Source organism: Chanodichthys erythropterus, chromosome 1, assembly GCF_024489055.1.
Source record: "Chanodichthys erythropterus isolate Z2021 chromosome 1, ASM2448905v1, whole genome shotgun sequence".
NCBI lineage: Eukaryota > Metazoa > Chordata > Actinopteri > Cypriniformes > Xenocyprididae > Chanodichthys > Chanodichthys erythropterus.
In genome coordinates, this window is record NC_090221.1 from 29,825,588 (window position 1) to 29,848,856 (window position 23,269).

The 23,269-nt window shown below is 36.1% G+C and overlaps 1 protein-coding gene across 5 annotated transcripts in view; it reads right to left on the bottom strand.

The window, feature by feature from the left end:
* LOC137011154 (C-terminal binding protein 1) overlaps positions 1-23,269 on the bottom strand; it is a 39,115-nt gene that overhangs the window by 12,010 nt on the left and 3,836 nt on the right. For 2 of the 5 annotated variants that reach the window (XM_067376438.1, XM_067375642.1), the window contains one exon: positions 5,751-5,905. In XM_067376438.1, coding sequence (XP_067232539.1) covers positions 5,751-5,888 — 138 coding nt within the window. In that variant the 5' untranslated portion in view covers positions 5,889-5,905. Of the gene's footprint in view, positions 1-5,750; positions 5,906-8,116; positions 8,569-9,640; positions 10,036-22,121; positions 22,211-23,269 lie in introns of those variants that run through there. The other 3 variants (XM_067377184.1, XM_067374943.1, XM_067374212.1) reach the window with 3 other exon arrangements.

The window sequence follows — 23,269 nt, forward strand, 5'->3', positions numbered from 1 at the left end:
AAATGCATACACCCTAGATTTAACTCAACAAACGTATAATATTCTAGCACTTAGTATGCCCTCCATAATTTGGAATAATACTGCTCTGACCCTTCTTGGCATGGAGTGTACAAGTTCATGACAAATTGTCACATCTGTCCTATTTAACTCCTGGATGATGAGCTCCTTAAATGCCCTGATCTTTAATGAGGAGTGAGTGTTGCTCAATTCTTCTCTACAGAATCCCCCACATGCACTCAAGAGTGTTAAGATTGAGTGCAATACATGTCCACAGAAGGTTTTTTCACCTTGGGAGAATGCATTTCCTCATTGTCATGTTGAAAAAATGCAGAGGAAATGCAGGAAATGAGGAAAGGGTAACATCTTCTGTTTCAGGTTTGTGTATTAAATTACACAGTGGTGTGGGAATTCATGACAGCATTGATAAAGCACAATTCCCTCACACTTCAGCACTCATACATCCCTATATAAAAGCTTTACTACCACTGAACTTTACTGTGGGAACCAGGCACTTCTCACTGTACTCCTCCTCTAGCAACACCATAACATTTTGGATGCTGTTGGATCCAAAATGATTGATTTGGTCTCATGAGACCATAGTATTGATTCCCAGAATCTATATTTTGTAAATATGGGCTTTGGAAATGGCAAACTGACTTTGGCTACACTAAGTAATTCCAGTGAGAACAACAACCATGGATGTCATTTCTGCAGGCTGCATCTGCAGATAAGCAGTCACTCTTTTCATAGCTTTTGCTGGCTCTGAGACACTTGCTTGATATTTCTCCTGCTCTTTGTCTAGCAAAAAATCCCTCATCACTAAATGAAAACTTAAAATGAAGGCCTGATTATTTCAGGGGCCTTGTCACAAGTCCATTGTTTTTGAATTTCTGTGTTACTTTTGCTATATTTTCACACTTGAAACAATGATTTGGTAATCCTCTTGTACCACTGTCCTCTTTTGTGCTAAGAAATAAGTCTCCTGACAGTTCCCTCCCAAGGGGTTCCATTGTTGTCAGCATTAAGTCTGAGAATGATTCAGTGGGCTATATAACACTTTTAATTGTCAAGAAATTACTTCTCTTTAAATGTTTTGGTTTGACATACTTACCTGTTGATCAAACATTGCCTTAAACTTGCACCAGAAAATTTTTATTTCGCTTTTTATTTAGTAACTTTTAAAAGGGTGTACTCATTTTTGCTACACAACATTTTATCACCTTGATAAGAAAATCTTAATTTCCTGAATAATTTTGACATGCTTCTTTGGTAATTGATTAAGCAGACTTGCTGGAATATTATATCTCTAAAGAACCCTAACATGTCTTTTAAGTAATTGAGTAATTGCTGACTTTCAGAAGTTTCAGAGGGGGTGTACTCATTTATGCTGTGCACTGTATATTATATTATATTATATTATATTATATTATATTATATTATATTATATTATATTATATTATATTATATTATATTATATTATATTATATTATATTATATTATATTATATTATATTATATTATATTATATTTGAGGCATTTTTATTTGAACACTTCAGAAACAACAATATATTATTTGAATTGTAGTATTTATTATTAGTGGTATTTATTGTGCTGAATTTAATTCATGCTTATTTTAATCAATATAAAATAAATAAAATCAGGTGTGTACCATTGCAAAAAATCTATCAAGATGTAAAAATACTTTACAATTAATAAATAAAATGGAAGATGCATAAAATGTGGTTATGAGGTTATAATAATGATAGTAATATTTTTTATATATATATATATATATATATATATATATATATATATATATATATATATATATATATATATATATATATATATATATATATATATATATATATATATATATATATATATATATATATATATATATATATATATATATATATATATGGTAATGAGAATGTGAGGATGTTTCATTGTCAGGAGTTAATTTGAACATCAGCAATCATGTTTTTACATTGTGAACCAGATTAGAAAAACCTGAGGTAGACTCTTTAGAGGATAGTATTATGATAAACTATACGCCTGCAAAGTTTCACTGTTAATATGACTCAACAAGATGAGTCGTTTTCTGCTGATGACCAAAAACAAGAGATTCACTGTACAACTTCACTAACAAAGGGTTCATGATGATTTATCAGTTTACTTGAAAACACTTGACATAATCTAATAAACCATCAAGTTCTGGAGTAGCACCCAACATAAGCAGATTTACCACATCATAACTCTGGTAGATGATGAAAAACATAATTTGGTTTGACACCCTTCAAGAAAAATCACTGCAATAAGCAATCAGTGTTTTTTATGAGCTACAAAAGAATGAGATTTTTACAGGCTTTTTTTGTTTGTTTTAGTAGACAGTTTTCATGTCACTTTTTCATCTGCTAATAATTTCTCTCCCAGACAGACAATTGATTTTCCATCTTATCAGAAGCTTGTTTCTCTGTGTAAGGAGACTGTACAGTTTCTGTCCATTCAGCAGCGTCCGATTAAATAAGTTAAATAAGGTGGCTCTTTGTAGGTTTGTGGGAAGGGGCAGAAAGGGAGTGCCATCTGTCTGTGCCGGCCTGGGGAGTGTTCTTTGAGAATCAACCTGGCAGCCACCCAGAACCACACAAAACATGCCAAAAGCAATCGGCAGTTCAGCAGAAAAAATATGCGGGCCCTGGCTACATTAAATGTCTGAATGAGCATAAACGCATTCAGAGGGAGTAAATATTTATATGACATGGAATTAAGCGAATTGTGTTGAGAGGGAATGATTTATGGCTGGTCTTTCGTGTGTAGCCAGGTGAATGAATAGAGCGAATGAGTTTAATTTAGGTTCATGGGTAATGTGAAATAGAAAACCGTCACTTAATAATACTGACAGTGGCAAATCAGGTTTTCTTCTGTGTGCGAACACATTATCAAATGGTGCACTTGCTCTTGTTCCAACCTGTAGTATTTGATATTTTTCAGCATTTATTAATCTAGGTTAATGTTGATTTCTACATGATTTAACATTTCAAGTTGAATATTTTAAAATTAATTTATGTCTTACGACAATGTACAATATAAATATACAATATATTCTAAATATAAACAATAATGTACTAGTGTACACTAGTTTGGGGTGAGTAAGATTTTTTTAATATTTTGGTCTCTTATGTTCACCAAGACTGCAATTATTTGATAAAAATAAAGTAAAAACAGTAATATTGTGAAATATTTTAAATAATTCAAATTAACTCTTTCAACTTTAGCGTATTTTAAAATGTAATTTATTCCTGTGATTTAAAGCTGAATTTTCAGCATCATTACTCCAGTCTTCAGTGTCACATGATCCTTCAGAAATCATTCTGATATGATGATTTGGTGCTTTTGATTACTATCAGTTGAAAACCGCTGTGCTGCTTCATATTGTGGAAACATGATACTTGTTTTTCAGGATTCTTTGATGAATTGAAAGTAAAAAAAACAGAGTATATTCCAAATTAAAAATCTTTTGTAACATTAAAAATGTATTCACTGTAAATTGGATCAATTTAATGCATCCTTGCAGAAGAAAATATATCGAAAAAACAAACAAACAAACAAAAAAAAAAACTTACTGACCACAAACTTTTAAATGGTAGTGTACGTAGAAATTAACATTCCCTATAAATAAATGCTGTAAAAATTGTTGTTCATTGTTAGTTCATGATTGAACCTTATTTTAAAATACTACCAAATTTAATTTATGGTGCATATTTCTTTCAGACACATGACACTGGAGTCAGATAATGTCCACCATTCATACTGACTGACAAAGAGCAATGTGTTCTTTCACAAAGAAACATCATAACATGACAGATCTTGTTATAACAAATGCTAAAGAAAATGATTGATCAATGACTGAGCAAGAGAGAATGAGAATGAAATAAATAAATCACATGAAGTACAGCTGGTAGGATGGCTGTGAGATTTCATCACGTTACCCAGTGAATTCATCTAATGAATCATTCTACTCATTTCTGGCAAAAACGCTCACAGCCTCATAAATATTACCCCATTGTGCAATCTACTTTTTTAGCCTGTGAGATGAAGTGATTTTTCCATGTAACAAAGCCAAAGAGGCTCCATCATGTCGAGCCAGTGGGATCTATGATGAATTGCAGAACCATACTCAAACATACATTACATGATATATTAATCTGTATGAACCAGTGATGAAAAAATACCACTCCACACAGATGAAATAAATCCACATGAACAGCATTCACAATGCGTTTTACTTCTGTGACGTGAAATATTCCTCAGTGAAATAGTGGGAATTAATGGCCAGGAATTCTTTTTTTCCATTTGGATTTGATTGGCTGTGATATTATTGGTTTATGTTATATTTCTCTGCCCATTATTTCAGAAGTGGAGAAAGTTACATTGTGAACTTGTTGCTTTGTTTTGTACAGCGTTTTGCACGAGATGCGGACAAAAATACTGTGGCCACGAATTATAGGGTTAATTCTGTCTTTAATCACAAATCCTCATGTCGTTCTAAACCCGTAAGACATTCGTTCATCTTCGGAACACAAATGAATATCTTTTTAATGAAATCTGAGGGCCTTCTGTCCCTCCACTGACAGCCTACGCAACTACCAATTTCAAGCCCCAGAAAGGTAGTAAAGACAACTTTAAAGTACTCCATGTGACTCCAGTGGTTTAACCTGATTGATACACGGTCCGAACCACTGATTCGAAACAAAAGATTCATAAAGTTTTGAAAGTGTTTTGAAATCGCCCATCACTAGATATTGTTGAATAAAGTCATTATTTTCGTCGCTTCATAACATTAGTAGTCGCATGAACTGTTTTAAATATGGCTTTCGTACTTTTCTGGGCATCTGAAAGTGTTATTACGATAAGTGTAAAAATATCGTAATTTGTGTTCCAAAGATGAATGAAGTTCTTGCAGGTGTGGAACGACATGAGGGCGAGTAATTAATGACAGAATTTTCATTTTTGGCTGAAGTAAGCCTTTAAGCCTTACAGTTTAAGAAAACGTGATTTGAAACCACTCACGCACAGTAATAAAGCTGCTGCTGTCCTTGCCATTCATGTTAATCAAACAGTCTCGCATTGCTCTTAACTAAATAACTTTTGTAAAGATTAGTTTTGTACACCATTTTTGTACATTTGATTACTTTATTCAATTTATTTTGTATTTCCATTTAGTGCTTGAAGTTTAGTGCTCAAGTGTTGATGGTGAGCGACTATTCAGTACAGCTACATATGTTTTGGATTAAAAGAGGAATAGAAGATCTCTCCAAAATGCAGAATAACTTGACTTTATAAAGAGAATCCCGTCTTACCTACTTAATTAGGATGTAGGAAGGAATGACACAAATACTTGCATAATAATACTTGAATAATATTCCTGATCATTTCTGTTTCAGACTACTCATTTTGTTCATTTAGGAGTTGCAGTGTTTCTATTTGTTTTTGACCTCAGTCACATATTGGACAATGTTTAATTACAGCTTATGTGTTGTAATTATGTTCAGTTTTGTAGGCTTTTTAATAAGCCATAGTATCCTAATATGGATATATATGTTGTTTTTAAAGGCCTATTAAAATATGTTCTCTGTAAAATTAATATTTGTTGTGCTTTGAATTTTGTATTAATTAATCCAAGAGCAAAATTGAACATAGTGCTACCGTACCAAAGTAAGTGACATTAAGTGCTACTTGTACAGTTACCTTCTCGTGGATCTCCTGGGTGGACTGGGCATCACAGAAGGCCACAGTGGCCACGTCCTTCAGGATGGGCATCTCCACCGTACAGTCCCGCCCATCCAGCAGTGCCACCAGAGGACGAGGGTGCATGGGCCCATTCATTATGGGAGGCCTGATGCCTGTAAAGAGAAATAAATCACATATGTTACATGTCTTGAGCTTGTGTTCAGGTGTGTTTAATTTTGTCTGCACAGGTAAATGGAATTTACTGTTCTAGTATCAATCTTTCCAAATGATTTGGCTCAAGGATTAACACAAATATTGAATGCCAAGTTTCAGCTTCTAAAAATAAAGTGACTCATTAACACAGAAAAAGACAACACTGTGTATTAGCAGTCGGTTGATTCCTGCCTTTATTGCTCAATATTAAAAATGATTTTCATGTTTTGCAGTTTTCCATTACATTAATACAGAGATTGTAGAGGTTTTATATCCACTTGTAAAAGACACATCAAAAGAACTAATGAAAAGAACAAGACCTTTCTTACATTACTGGTGGTCAGTGACATTTTTTTTTCCAATGAAATGGTTATATGATAACAGAATTAACTAGACTGTGAAAAATATATAATTAACCAGATGCTTGATATCAAACCCTTCATTAGAGCACTGACTGATGACATCATGATGAAATACACAAGTGCTCATGTGAAATCAGCTTTGAGGAAAAACAATGAATGATCTTAAAGTAACTGCAGCTGATGTAACACAGATGATGATGTGTAATAATAATCTTATCCCAGTACCTCAAACTGTGCTTTCATGCTCCTCACATTTACTCATCTAAGACCACCAACATTTTCAGTCCTAAATTATCATTTTACTGTGATAACCCAATATATGCTGGCCATGCTGATAAATTTTGAGCCAAATATAAAAGCCACTCCAAAAGTGCTTATTAGCGGTCGGGTGCCCACTCCCATGAAGCGCTGAGAATGACTCAATCAAGTCAGTTTTCCTGCACTCTCATACACACTTATATATTTGTATGTATGTTTTTTAATATTTTGGAATAAACTTCAAATATATTGAATTGTTTATTATCAATGACAATTAAATCAAACGTTTAATATTAAACCATTTTTTTTTGTTCAATTACAGCATTCTCACTGCTTCATGGGAATGCAGTTCATTCACTCATAAAAAACTTTAAGTACACACTCTTGTCTTTGTATCTGATTTTCGCATATTTTTGCTTTAAGTAAATGTTTGTAATGTTGATTTATCTCAGAGCTGGTTGGTTGGGTCAAATCCCTATGGAGAAAAACACTTCCAGAACCAAGGCTGCTGAAAAGGTGGGCAGTCACTGTTGCGCTGTATTGACATTGGCGATAAGTCTGCTGCTTGGCTAAGTAGCAGAACTTAGCATTCTGCCTTCTGTCAGTGAAAAAATATCTACCAACAGAACAACAGTCAATGGATAATCAATTTATATATGCATAACACCATTCAAAATGTTGGGGTTGGTCTCTCCTATGCTCACCAAGACCATTTGTCATCAAAAAAATAGTAATATTGTGAAATATTACTACAAATTAAAATAACCGTTTTCTATTGTAATATATTTTAAAATGTCATTTAATCCTGTGATGCAAAGCTGAATTTTCAGCATCATTACTACAGTCTTTAGTGTCACATGATCCTTCAGAAATCATTCTAATATGCTGACTTGCTGCTCAAGAGATTTCTTATTGTTATCAATGTTGAAAACAGTTGAAACAGCATGTATTTGAAATAATAATTATTTGTAATATTATTAATGTCCTTTCTGTCACTTTCGACTGATTTAATGTGTCCTTGCTGAATAAAAGACTTAGGCCTGGTTTTAAAGACAGGGCTTAGATTAAACCAGGATTAGGCCTTAGTTCAATAGGACATTTAAGTAGCTTTAATAAACGTGCCTTAGAAAAACACATTACTGGTGTGCAACTTGAAACAAAACAATGACACTGACATATTTTAAGATATGTCAGTACAAGCTGCTTTCAGTTAAAACAGCTCAAACACACATTTTAGCCTGAGACTCTTAATGACCCCCATCATTTGAACATAAGTGTATTTAAGAAGCTAACATTTAAATATTTCAAATGCAAATTTTGTTAACGATATAGTGACAAAAGTACACTATGCACACCTGTGACCTCTCCCAGTTTTACCATATATAGCCTGGCAAGTGCAGACATGGTGTAATCATGCCCAAAAGACACAGACACACCCACCTTTATCAGCCCCACCCACTCCTGCTCTCAGGATAGTCTTTCACACTCTTACACACTTACACACACACACACACAATACACACGTTTATGCACAAACAAGACCTCTTTTACCTCTGTGAAAAGATTCCTCGCGTTCACGCATCCGTTCCCTCACAGAACCAGCTGTTTTCTCCATTTGTAATGAAGGTGAACTTTTACAACCGTAAATTATGTGTTAGTGACATCTAAACTATCTCAGCAGGATCCGGTTATCTTGTAACACAGCCTCTGTTATCTCCTTTTTCTGATTAGGACAAACTGCCAACAACGTGCGATAGATGCTTCCAAGCACACATAAAACCCCCACAGCTCTAGGATCAAATGCTACAATCAAGAAAAGCATGAAATATTTCGCTCATAAGAACAATCTTTGACTCTCTCTGTCTTTGCATGTAAAATCACAGCTAGGTAAATCAAGAATCCTGCGTTGGAAAAAAAAACACATGGTAGTTTCTCGCACCACACCGTTCTGTCAAAATCCCTCGGCGCTCTGTTCATATTGCCCTGCCCCGAGGGTGAGCTAGATCTGTTTGAATTAGCTAGTTCATAGCAACAAGAACCAACAGGGTCAGTCGCACATGGCGTCTAAAGACCTCAACTGCCCACGGGCGATAATTCAAGCTGACATCCCCCCCTTTGTTGTCTTGTGGTGAAAATGAAAGCCAATTTCAAATCCCAACCTCTCATTCACCGTGTGAAAAGAACAAAACCTGTTTTTTAATGGCACTGTTTTGCTTGTCACAGAGTGAGCTGGGGTGAATCTTGTTTTTTTTGGCAATTTGTGGAAAGCCAATGTATTGTTCTCATCCAAGATTTCCTGGAAATGTGCACTTGGGAATTTTCAAAAAAGTGGAAAGGGAGTCACTTGAAAATTGTAATAATTTTATCTGTATTTAACTTTCATTAGCCAACATTCTTAATCAATCAACCTAAAAAATTGACCAAAAAAAAAGTATTTGTACTGTGAGATCAGGAATATTGGGACAGAATTGTTTATTTTAAGATTAAATAGTTGCCCATTAGCTGCATGCAAAAGAATGGCACAACTATTTCCATGAAATCCTGAAAAAAAAATATTCTTCCTAAGGCTAAGTATTGCTGTTTTTGGACTCTTCTAGAATGAGAATTTCCTTCGAAGAGAGCAAAATTAGGAAGTAAGTCAAGGCCGGAACTGGAAGCCACATTTCCACTGCACAATGTGCGGGAGGGCCATAGGAGAGAGAGTCATGTCCTTGCCAACCCCTCAAATTTTCCAGAGGGGATAGTGTGTTTTTTTTATCTTTCGAGCTCGGAAAGATTAATGCAGTTAATAAAGCGAGCCATCAGAGGTCCGTAGCCCCGGCTCTCGGATGAATATTGTCTTCGCACGGGAAACAGAAAGCAGAAAGCAACCAATTGTACGTGAATGAATGGCTGAGATGAAAGATAATAGGAAAGAGGGAAAAGCGGAGCAGAGAGGAGGGGAGGAGGAAAGGAAGAGGGGGAGGGGAAGCCAGAATACTGTACGACAGCCGAACGAACGCTCAAATATTGGCACAGATATCCGTACAACACTTTCACGTGTGGCCCCATGCAGAAGGAAAGGTAAACGTTTACCTATAGGCAAGCCTTTGTTCAGCAAATGTGAGCTTCCCATCTCTTAGGATCCGCCTGAAAAATGAGCGTGTCTCCTCAGCAAGGCATTCACCAAAATCCTCAGCATATGGCGGCTACTTCAATTTTCTTATTCCTTCTTTTCTGTGAGTAGCTAGCTTAAACACACGCGCGCACACGCTCCCACCCCTCCTTGTCTTTCTTTTTCTCTCCAACTCCCTCTCTCCCCCCCGCTCCCTCACTTTCTATTTCGACTCTCTCACTCGGACAAACACGCATGCACACACAGAATGCAAGTGTCACTGCATTTATGGGAGTGGGAGAGCGAGAGTGAGAGAGAGAAACGAGTGTGTGAGGTGGCTACAAGAAAGACTGAAGAGGAATGGGGTGGAGCCTGTTCTCTCACAAAATTGATCTTTTGTTTCCTGAGAGGGGCAAAAGAAAAAAAGATGAATGGAAAATTGCAAAAGAAAAACAACATCAAGGGAAGGAAATTTGACTGTGTATTTTCTATTATTAAAAATGTTATTGTTTATGAATGTATTTTAGAATGTAAAAAAAAAATAAAATAAAAAAATTCTAAAATTTATATGTAACATAAAAATAGGGATTTTTTTTTTTTTGGTCACTTCTAACTATAGATGAATACTTATACTGAGTGAGAGTTAATTAAACGCCTCTGACAGTGATGGTTCTGGGTTATTTAGCTCTCAGAAAACCAATTACTGAATCCTACAGTCCTGAAGGGCAGCTCTGAGACATCTCCAAAAATAAGTAAGTACGAACAGGGTCAGGTTTAGCAACTCACACAGGACACGCGCTCGCGTTAAAAACAGTGTAAAAACAGCAGAATAGAGTGGTGCAAAAAAAAATATATTGATTTGTTATTAATTAAAACGTTTTTCTTTTGTCAAATCAACTTCAATAATTAATGTGGTTCAGATAACATAATATTTTGAGATTCTGTTGATTTAACCAATCGCCTTCATTGTATAAACTCAATTTTTTTATTTCAATGAACTCAAAATTTTAAGGCAACCAGCAAACTTACTTTTTTTAAGTTAACAATTATTTTATTTTTTATTTTTTTTACAATGTATGATGTCAGAACACGGAACACTAATTCACTGCTGGTTTAGGGGTGGGCGATACGACCAAATTCTTATTTCACGATATGAGACATTTTATTTCACGATAACGATACATATCACAATATAGTTATGTGGCGAGCAGGGCGGGCGAGAGCCATGAGGGAACGGCGCGAGGCCAGTGATGCGAGAGATAATGAGCTCCACCTGTGAGGCGCACCGGCCTCAAGTCTCTCACGGAGGAGCTCCGGAAGCATAAAAGGAGGAGCGACGACAGTGAAGGACGAGAGAGGACCAGGCCTGGACTTTATTTTATGTTTTATTATGTTCATTACTTTTTGAATTAAAGTTATGTTTAACGTTCGCCGGTTCCCGCCTCTTCCTTCCTTATCTACGAACTTTGTTATAGGTTAATTTGTGTTATTTTTGTCTCTTTAAAAAAAAAAAAAGAAGCAAATTTCAAACAATAGCACAAATACAATATAACAAAAATATGAATTAAAGTGGTGGTTCAATGCGATTTCACTTTTTTAACTTTAGTTAGTGTGTAATGTTGCTGCTTGAGCATAAACAGTATCTGTAAAGTTACAGCGCTGAACGTTTAATGCAAACGGAGATATTATCTTTTAAAGTTATGGCAGTTTATTGCCTACAAAAATGCCTGGTTTGGACTACAACGTCAAAAGATAATAGAACCCATTATAATCTGTGATATTTCCTACACTGGATGAGGCGCTGAAGACCGCTTCCAGAATCTACACAAGTTCAATGCTGGATTTGCACAAATGCTATTACTGAAAGATGAAACAGTTCCTACTTTAAAAGCAGAAGCTGCTGTTTATTGGCTTCAAACTGTAAGAACGTTTTATTGTTTGTACATGTCTTTTAAACGTAATGTTATAGTTCTGTTGCTATTTTTAATGCATCAAGGACATATACAAAGAGCAACTCATTTTTGCTTGCCAGTTAGCTAAGTTCTAGTGCAACAAACACCAACAAACGTCTCTGTTCATAGACAAACAGTTGTTCATACTATAAATTAAACGCTACCTTTACAAAAATGTGACTACTCAGTCATGTATTCGGCTACAGTAAAAGTTTAATCAGGATAAAACTGTATATTGAAATCTAACAAACAGCAGTGACAGCATATCTAAACACTTTGACACAAATACCAAATGAAATACCATTCATAAACATCCTTTAAAAGCTGCGACTGCAGAGGTTCTGCTTAACTCTCTTCATCTGGGTCTGATTCGGCTCAATTTGATACAGCAATATAGGTGCTATTATTTACATTTCCTCTGAACCGCTAACTACGAATGGTAAGGGGCGTGGCGTTTCCGGGCGCTTCAGCAAATCATGATACACTGGGCCAGTTACCAACCTGCTAACCAATCTGAGCACATTGCGTATTTCGGAGGGAGTGGCTTCATAGAAGCAGGAAGTCAATCGAGCCGTTCATATGACAGTGGAAACAGATTTATAGAATAAAGGTAAAATATATGAAAAATACAGCGTTTTAAAAAAAAACTACGCATTAAGACGCGTTAAACTGTACCCCAAAAACACAATCAAGCCTAGAAAAAAAACACTTAACCACCCCTTTAAACAAATGAAGTTTTTCCAGGTACAATAATCAAATGTAAAAATAAAATATTCTTCACTGTATGAATTAAATATAAATTTATTCTTATTAAAGCTAAACAAAATTACACATTAATGACACAGAGCCACAGGTATATTAGGCTGCTGTCACTATAAGACCAAATGCATGGATAATATAACATGAATAACATGAATACTTCACCCGATGGGCATTCTGACATAACCGCGTGTGTATTCGGCCATTCAAGCATAATAAGACACAAAAGAGAGCTGAATTCGTGATTGCATGCTGAGAGACGCAGCTTTCTGTGTGCACACTTAAAGGATTAGTTCACTTTCAAATGAAAATTACCCCAAGCTTTACTCACCCTCAAGCCATCCTAGGTGTATATGACTTTCTTCTTTCTGATAAACACTCTCTGAGATATTTTAATAAATATCCTGATGCATCCGGTCTTTATAATGGCAGTGATTTTAGGGCTGGGCGATTAATCACATGCGATTGTCACACGCATTTCGGTATTTAGTAGACAGAACTGTAGTTCACTGACAAGCTACACATTATCGCGTTCATTATCGCAGATGAATCGCCTTCGATAATGAATGCGATATTTCGTAGCTTGTCAGTGATCTACAGCTCTGTCTATTAAATGCCGCTCCATTTGAAAGCAGGTGATGGCGATTTAGCGGCAATCAGGGAACCGGCTTTACTGACGAAATGCGCGTGACAATCGCATGCGATATATCGCCCAGTCCTAAGTGATATTATAAAATATCCATATTTAACAAGTTATGAAGTAAAATATCTAGCTTCTGCCAGACCGCCTTCCGTATTCAACGTACGAAGAAAGTGGAAAACTCTCGCAGCTCAAAAAGCTTATGCTACATCCTACGCCTTCCCTATTCAACTTACAGAAAAAGTCTAACTGACGCGACACTAGTTTACACTTTCTTCGTAACTTAAATACGGAAGGCAGTGTGGCGGAAGTTACTTCATAACTTGTTAAGTTGTTTACACAGACGCATCGATTCGCTTCAGAAGGCTCTTATTAACCCCCCAGAGCTGTGTGGAGCACACATTTATAATGGATGGATGTGGATGGATGCAGAAGAAATCATATATAGTCATATACACCTAGGATGGTTTGAGGGCAAGTAAAGCTTAATTTTCATTTGAAAGTGAACTTTAAGCTGTGTTAGACAGCGCGAGCACCACATTGAGTTCATTTTCACTGCTTATTGTGCTTAATAATACTTTTTAACATCGAGCACGTCCCAAATTCACGATCACATTCTGAGAGAGGCAGCTTTCTGTGCGGACACTTTTGCAGTGTGCCAGTCAGCACGAGCAGCACACCATATTTCTTTACAGGATATATTGCACTTATAACTCTTTTTAACATCAAGCTTGTCCCACTCTTTATATTCTCATTCATGTGTTTCATCACTCTAAAGTGTCAATAGTGCTGTGGTATGCATATATGTTGTTTACAAACTGCGATATACACGGTATAGCAAAATTTCTAAGGCTAGACATTTTATACGGTGGTAATGATATATATGTCATACCGCCCAGCCCTACTTCAAGATTTTCCTTTTGGGTTTTATAATGGGTTTTTTAAAATCCCATAGGTAACCCTTTTTTAAAATAAAGCCTGTGGTAAACATAACTTGACAATACTTTGACGTTTTGTTCTACAATGTACACTGCACACACTCACACCCCAAACTGCCATATCTAGTTACTTATTAAAAACATAAGTTTTCAAAAATGAACTGACATAACTCTAAAACCCCCATTATAACACCCCATAGGAAAATCGCAAAAGAACCTGCGGCAAATTAGTCTTCTGGGTTCTGACATACCTGCACCACTCTAGACAAAACGTAGGTGTCTCGAGGCATGTTTTTAAAAGTTCATTTAAAATCAGCACAAATCTGTTTGAAAGTGTTATTTTTAATAGCCTTATCACCACTTTTATCATATTTTTAAAATCATTCTAACCATTTACTTAATGAGTCATTTGCTTTCAGTGGTATAACAGAATCAGTTAAGCGTCTCCTCCAGCTGCAACATGCATCATTTGTCAGTTGATTCATTTAGATAAACTCACAATCCTCATCAAAGCTATGATTAGTTAACACAGGCCACATAACCCATGATCCTACTATGCAAATGTGCTCAACCACAATTTGTCAAAGGATGTTACAGCTTCAATACAGCTTAAGCTCTATAAACACCATTTACATGCTGCTGATTACCACATACCTCATTTTGTAACAATAAACAAAAAAAAACAAAAAAACATTTACAGTAGTGCTGCACTTACACTGGAAGTCTAAATATTCTGGGGGTGCTTGTGGTATGGTGATGTGTTGGGGAATTTTTGTTAAAGCACCTACACTACCGTTCCAAAAGTTGTTTTTAACACATATTGATCATAAGTGATAGTAAAGACATTTAAAGTGTTTTAACTTAAAAAATTTCTATTCCAAAATTTTTTTTTATTATTTTTTTTTACTTTATTCATCAAAGAATCCTGAAAAAAAATGATCATGGTTTCCACAAAAAATATTAAGCAGCACAATTCAAAACAAAGGCGTAGCTTGATGACGGCAAGTTTGAGCGCAGAATCTTATGACATGTGGTCTTCACCTCAACAGCCGGTGGAAAAGAATTGGAATAGGATTCGGGAAGAAAGCATGTTCATGGATGAGATTATTAATGTTACTTTAGTATGAAGTTGAACGAGGCCACTGGAACGATTGCGCAACTCGCCGCAAGCAGCGGAGCTTTTATTATGTCACCGTTGCTGGTGCTGCTTCCGCTTTTCTGGTCATGAGTATGAGTTAACACAGCTCCGTTTATCATATTAGATACATTTGAGTGTGTTGAAAATGTTATAATGTTACACTGCAGATAGATCGATTTTAGAATATCATATTAAATGCTGAATGGCTTGTGTTGATGAATGGCATGGAATTAATTTTAAAACGTATTGTATGATGGAGAAAATGCTGTATTACTGTTACTATAAATAAAGCTGCATCTGATTATGCTATGTTAGCTACTTCACAAAATAGTGTTTTTCTCTGAGGCATGGTAAAGCATGGTACTCGCAAAAAAAAAAATCAAGAAAATTAGATTTAAACAATAAGACTAAACATGTTGAGCTATATAACAATAATTCGTTTTCTGTCTATAAATATATCAAAACAGTTGTTCCCTTGTCTATTAAAACATGTAAATATTAAAGTGTCTTTGGCGTTTCCATGGTTTTTACAACAACAAAAAAAATTTAAACCGAGGGTAATGCGTGTATGACGCAATTGACAGGTGACTCCTGGAGCCTTGGTTAAAATTGAAATTTTCTCACTATTTATAAATAGTTGCAAACATTTGGGATCTTCTAAGTACTCAAGTGAACAAAATATATAACACTGGCCTAGTGGTTTTTGGATATTTTACTACAAAATTCTTACATACTGCACCTTTAAGTGGACGCCACTTCCTTTCTGGTATCCTTCTGCTATCATGCAAAAGTTAGTGTTAATTTGTTATCTTTTCATGGTCATCATGACATGAGATGAAAGATTTCACATAACAGACAATGTCAGAAAGCAATTTTACCACATTAGTCTCATTTTTAAAAGGAACACATAATGCTCAAGTCTTTTGTAGTTGTGGGAGCAATGACAGCATCACTGTAAGGGAAGTTATTTGCTGAAATTCGATCCCAAAACATTCTACATAGTACATAACTATTTAGTAGTTATAACTATGTTAAAGAATATTCAAATTTTAGATATTATGTAGTTATAACTATGTTAAGAATATTCACTTTAGATACTATCATTCATAACTATTAATGAATGATAATCCTGGCAAAAACAGCTTTACATTATGAAGCACTTTAGTCTACCACAAACCAGAAATACATTATATAAATGAGCTGCATTGGAGGCCATTTTAAATACATGCCGGTGTGACCACTTAACAGTGGAATTCTGAATTAATGTAACAAGTTACGCCACTGCTCGGCAACCGTAAATATCCATTATATCATTATTACTCTGGAAATGTGTAGCGCAACTCCTCAAAATGACACCGCTCCTGTTAAAATCAACAAAGCTGCCTACACTGGAAGCTGTGGTTATATTTTAATAATCAGAGTTTATTCATTACACTACACATAAACCAGTTGTATGGTACAGCTGAATCTCTATAGTATATAGAGTATATACCACCTGACCTGACCACATGATCCAGCCCTATAGTGGCTATACTAAGTTTGAACGTTATCTCAGATTAATATCTTAGCCCAAAGACTTCCACTGCAAGTGCATTACTGCACAAAATATTTGATTATTACAAGCTGAAAGTGTCAAAATTATTTCCTGTGATAATCGATCACAGAATCAACCTTAACTATTTGTTCAGTTTCTTAAGTGATTCACATAACGGTTTTCCTTAACATAAACTGTTAAAACATACTATCCTATTCTCATACAGTATATTTAAAGAATCGCTGGCTTTTTGCAAAAATGTATCTGTTTAACCCACACTCCACCTATAAAACCTGAAGGCTATGCACTGTGTGTTGTGTGGCATGTACTGTACTGTATTTCTGCTATCTGCTAGGCCTCTGTTACAGTATGTGAATAACAAGACAGTCTGGGAACACAGACATACTGTATCTTGCGTGTGTGCGCTCCAGTGGAGAAGTCACACAGATTGGCACTCAAGCAGAAGAGCCCCATTCTTTGTGAATTCATTAGCGCTGGTCAGGACCTCAGGGGACGGTTGGTTTTGGCAAGTGAAGCACAAAGTATGCGTTACGTATGCGATCCGAGCACTTCGACCACATTGAATAAGCTGGCTAATCATGCCTGTGCCATAAAACAGCCCCTCATGGATTGATCCAGTAGGAAAATTTATGGAAAATCCATGATTTGATCACAAAAAGTCAGGTTTAACTCGCTTTTATCTGACCATTAAACTTAAGTAATTACTTAATATAACATTCCAGACATCAGAAGACAGAAAATGCTATCTAACGAGTTATGACACACCCTAAAATCTGTAATAACAACAGTTGTCACACCTCACAAACATACAACTTGTTCTCTAAACAATTCTTTCGTTATGATGAAATCTAAATGGACAATTTTTATTTTTTTATAGAATATTGCAGTATTTGTTATAAATGATTTATTCGTGCACATCATTACTTTTTTAATTCAGGTGTAAAAAAAAACTATAAAATTAGCAAAAATAAATAATAGTTTTTTTCTTAGTTTTATTAAGTGCAAACAATAAGTGCAACCATTATCAAAGTACTCTCTCTCAATATTCAAAGTGCAAACAGAGACCAAAACAGAGACCAGAGCAAAGAGGTGGTTACAACTACAATAGACTAAGATAGGTTTAATATTGGGAGACAAGTTATTGTATGTAGCCTAATTTGCGCGTATCCGGGAGCTCGCGTTTTACTTTCGCTTTCGAATTCGTGATTGCGCGTACTCTGTGTATAGGGAGGGGCAGTGCTGAGCGAGCATTCTACAAGATAAGGCATTTATCAGACGCTTAAAGGGTTAGTTCACCCAAAAATGAAAATGATGTCATTAATGACTCACCCTCATGTTGTTCAAAACCCGTTGGACCTCCGTTCATCTTCGGAACACAGTTTAAGATATTTTAGATTTAGTCCGAGAGCTTTCTGTCCCTCCATTGAAAGTGTTTGTACGGTAGACTGTCCATGTCCAGAAAGGTAATAAAAACATCATCAAAGTAGTCCATGTGATATCAGTGGGTTAGTTAGAAGTTTTTGAAGCATCGAAAATACACTTTGGTCCAAAAATAACAAAAACTACAACTTTATTCCGAAGATGAACAGAGGTCTCATGGGTTTGGAACGACATGAGGGTGAGTCATTAATGACATAATTTTCATTTTGGGTAAACTAAGCCTTTAAGCTCTGTTGCGCAATTAATCCTCCTCCACGGTCTTGTCAGTCATCTCGCCTTAAAGCTGATTTATACTTCTGCATCGGACCTACGCCAGAGCGTCTGCGTGTGTTTTAATTTATACTTCTGCGCCGAAGTGCATGCAGACCACTAGTTGGCAGTGTCCGCGTTCATGTTGAGTATCAAGGCAAAAGCCGAAGAAGAAGCAGCTTGTCATGTACGTTGTCAGAGAAGCTTACAAATAGAAACGGCAGAGAAACGGCAAATAGGTAATGACTTTTGTTGCAGTTTGATTGTATGTGTCCTCTGAAACAGAGTGTTTTTTCATTCTTATGTAAGTTGAAAGTGCTCGCTCTTCTCCTATTGCTCCACGCCAGTTTTTTGACCCGTGGAAGGGGTTCTAGCAGACCAATCACAGCGCTTGTGGTCCGCGTAGAATTGACGCGTTGTTACATTATTGAAGAGGTGCACATCAGGCTTCGTCGTAGGCTACGAGTAGTGCAAACAGCCTACGCCATAGCTACGCCGTACACTCGACGCAGAAGTATTAATCAGCCTTTACTCTCGTCACGTGATCAGTGAACTGTGATTCCTGCTGGATGAGCAGAGCAGACGTTTATATTACAATAGTTTACAATTGAAGCGACTGTTATCCAACTTAATTAAATGTTTTTTTAGTTCTATAAAAAAGGCAAAACGACAGCGGAAGAGATGCCACAGTCGGCACCGTAATGTCATGTAAACATAGCAGTGGCATATAACATGAAATTTCGTCACATTTTAATATCGCGATATCTCGTGGCACAAGATCTCATCATCACATCCCTAGCATCTACACTACAATGGCAATCCAGTCAAATGTATTTTCAACTGCCTCTTGAAGTGGTCAAAAGTGGACAAACTTTTTAGACCCCGTTTACACCTGTATTTAGCGTCATCCACTTGTGATCCAATCGACCAAAACACATCTTAATACCAGGTGTATTCGTCACAATAGGGAAAAAAAAAAATCTTAGCTTCCTTTAATGTGATTTAGGAATGTCAAAATCTTCTTAATAAATAGCTGGTCAGTTTTGCCACTGTAAAGTCCTAGTAGGTATTTATTTTCTCTAAAACCAACTGGGCATATTTTCTCCTTGTAAAACAGCGCAAGGACATAACAAGGTGAAAACATCTCAACACCAAACCGCACATCCACCACAGTCAAATCAATTCTGAGCCACGGTAAGAGGACAGCTGGGAAAAGAGCCTGTCAGTGGACACAATCTATGATGAATGAGGAATACCGCAACTGGCACCGGTGAAAACCTCAAAAACCTATTGAAAAAGACAATAAAAGAGGGAAAAATAGAAGTGGGGAGAGGCAGAGAGCATAAGAAAGATGCCCCTGAGAAAGATTACACTGCCTCAGACACACATTGCTGCTGCCGCCTCCCTGCCAGCACACACACACTGCAGCGTGGCGAATGGGTAAACTCCCTCACATTGCCTATCTTGAAGGGAAGAGGGTGCATGGATAACATTTCCCTAAATAAATTCAGTGTGACTGAACGCATCATATTAAACTTGGCTGCAATCGGGGGGTGCAGAAGCAAGAAAATTTCATTAAAACACCCACTGAGACCTATCAGTCCATCATTAGATGAAAGTCTATTAACAGATTGTATCTATGGAATATCTACATGGTGAATGCCAGAGAACAGGCAGTGATTCAATCAAGATTATTCTCTGTCTTGGAGTCTTGGCGCAGCTTGTGCTGTTGATGTTCTCAACAACAGACAAAATTCTACAGGATCCTATGAAAGCACTCAATGTTCTGCTCTGCAACTACAGACAAAACAGACACAAAAATATGACCAAAGTAGACTGCACACATCATAACCACTTAGTAAATAAAAATTATACATAAACATATGACAATAAATCAATACTAATTAAACACACTTAAAACTTACTAGCAATAGAATAAGACTACTGGCACTTACTGAAGGGCAGGTGACATTAAATACTTTGAGGTGTAACAAGCTAAAATTCCTCTACAACTACTGTAAAAACATTTTTTTCATTCTTGTATAATTATTATTCATGTCGATTTTATGACCTCATATTAATTGAGATTATATGGAATATTTGTAATTTTAAAAATTCATTTGTCACAGGGTGGTAAAAAATAGAATGACTAAAAGTTCTGAAAAACATTACAGTGCCAAAATTATACATACATATTTTTTTAAATAAAGGGTTATTTTTTAATAAAATTTTTATTAAGAGTTAACATTACTTGTTAACTACACAAAGCCTTTGAGTATTGAGGCATTTTTGTCTGAACCGAACAATATTCATGAAAAAAAAAATATTAATGAATTTATGAAAATAAATAAGGAGAAACTAACTATTACTAATAGGTAATGAAAATGAATGAGCTGCAGATTACACATTAAAGGTGCAATATGTAAGATTTTCTGTCCGCTAGAAGTCGCTAGAGGCCTATTCAAAACAAAGACGTAGCTTGATGACGCCAAGTTTGAGCGCGGAATCTTGGGACATGTGGTCTTCACCTCAACGGCTGGTGGAAAATAATCGGGATAGAAATCGGGCAGAAATCATGTTCATGGATGCGATTATTAACGTTACTGTAGTGTGAAGCAGAGCAGGACTGAGTGTTTGTGGAAGCTGAACGAGGCCGCTGGAGCGATTGCGCAACACATGCCTCACGAGCAGCAGAACTTTTATTATGAAACAGTCGCCGGTTCTGCTTCCGCTTTTCCGGTCATGAGTATGAGGTAACACAGCTCTGTTTATCATATTACATACATTTGAGAGTGTTGAAAATTATGTTATAACTATACTCTGTGCGTTTGCTTGGCTGCTGTGAGACACTGTTGCACACTGCAGTAAGATATATCGATATTAGAATATCATATTAATAAATGCTGGATGCTTGTGTTGATAAAAGGCATGTAATTAATTTTAAAACGTATAGTATGATGGAGAAAATGCTGTATTACTGTTACTACAAATAAAGCTGCATCTGATTATGCTATGTTAGTTACTTCACAAAATAGTGTTTTTCTCTGAGGCATGGTAAAATAGTGTTTTTCTCTGAGGCATGGTAAAAACATGGTACTCGCAAAAAATCAAGACAATTAGATGTAAACAAAAGACTAAATGTGTTGAGCTATATAACAATAATTTGCTTTCGCAAAATAGTTGTTCCGTTGTCTATTAAAACATGTAAATATTAAAGCGTCTTTGGTGTTTCCATGGTTTCTACAAAATAAAACCGGAAACCGAGTAACGCGGGTATGACGCAATTGACAAGCGACTCCTCACACGTCCCGGAGCCTTGGTTAAAATTGCAATTTTCTCACGATTACAAATAGTTGGAAACATTTGGGATATTGTAAGTAAGTTACTCAAGTGAACAAAATATATAACACTGACCTAGTGGTTTTTGGATATTTTACTGCAAAATTCTTACATATTGCACCTTTAAGGAAATGCCAAGCACATCCACAGCCCAATTCGATTTTATATATTAACTTACAGAGATAATCTTTAATCCTTTAAGTTAAAAAAGAGATTCAATTGCAGGATCAATCGTCATATATTCATTCAGTTCACATATTTAATGCATGACTGGATTCCTGCATTTTGTACATCTCCACCACTAAATTTCTTATACAACCTTTAAACTTTTATAGATGTTATTGGCTTTTTATATATCGTGCCCTAATGAAAGCTTCAGTATGTCACTTGTTGCCGCTATTTAAAGGAATAACGATTCATTTAAAATATCAAGTGACTGTGAACACACTTACTCAAAGTAACCCGAACTCTGCCACAGTGTTGACAACTAAGTGCCCTCAAATGCAAGTGTGTTAGCTAAGAAAGCAACCCCTCCAAAGCCAGTCCACAGCCGCCTTTATCTGCCTGACAGAAATAAAAAGAGCAAATGAAATCAGGGCTCTATCAGCACGGTTTGGCCTCTTCTGACAAGCAAACACCAGCTCAAAGAGAAAAGCAAAACAATCACAAACCTTGCATCACCCGCTTTGAAGGCTAAAGTCCCTGAATGTGCCCGGGATTCGGGTAAAACATGCAACGAAATGTGGCCAATCAGAGCCCTGTGACCGGTGAGGCAGCCAATCAGGGCAGGCTGCGCTTGGACGAGAGCCAATCATATCAAGACTTATTGCTCCAGCGGACGCAGAGGGGTGGGGGAGGGTTTACTCGCATGCTCGTGCAGGAAAGAGAAATGTGAGCGCGATGTGGGGTGAAAGTGTGAGGGTGGAGGAGGTAAAGGGTAAGAGAGCGGTAAAAAAAAAAAACTTTAATTTTATAAAGTAGCGTATCGAACTGAAATAAATGATTACTGATATAATAAGCAAAACACGACCCACAACTTTACCTACCATTAGTTTATAAGATATAGCAACATTTCCATTTTGAAAAAAAAGGAAGGCAGCTTATATTTATATATAGCTTATATTACATTATCACATATATTTCTTAAACCCAGCTGTCCTCAGACCATAACTCAATAATTAATATATAATAAAATACATATTAAACTTAAATTTTTAATGTTTTATTAGATTCACATATGTTTGTGTCTATTTAAAAAATAAAAATAAACTGGAAAAAAAACTGCAAAATTAAAAGCTATGCTTTATCTTGAATGTCTGGACAACTCACTTACAATGAGGTCAGTAAGTTCACACACACTGCTGGTGAGTTTTATAGTTTTTAATGCTTATATTTTCTCTGTCAGAAAACCTTATTTTCTTCTGTGAGGTTTGTCCTCGGTTTTAAAGTCGGCAGGAAACGGAAGTTTGGATAATCTTTTCTTTCTTATTGTGTTCCTATTGTCAGGTGACTTCTCGAACAAGAACAAATGTTGGGCAGGGCTTGATTTTGTCCATGGGGAATTGATTGGATGGTTGAGGTTTGCTATTGGTGGATCTGA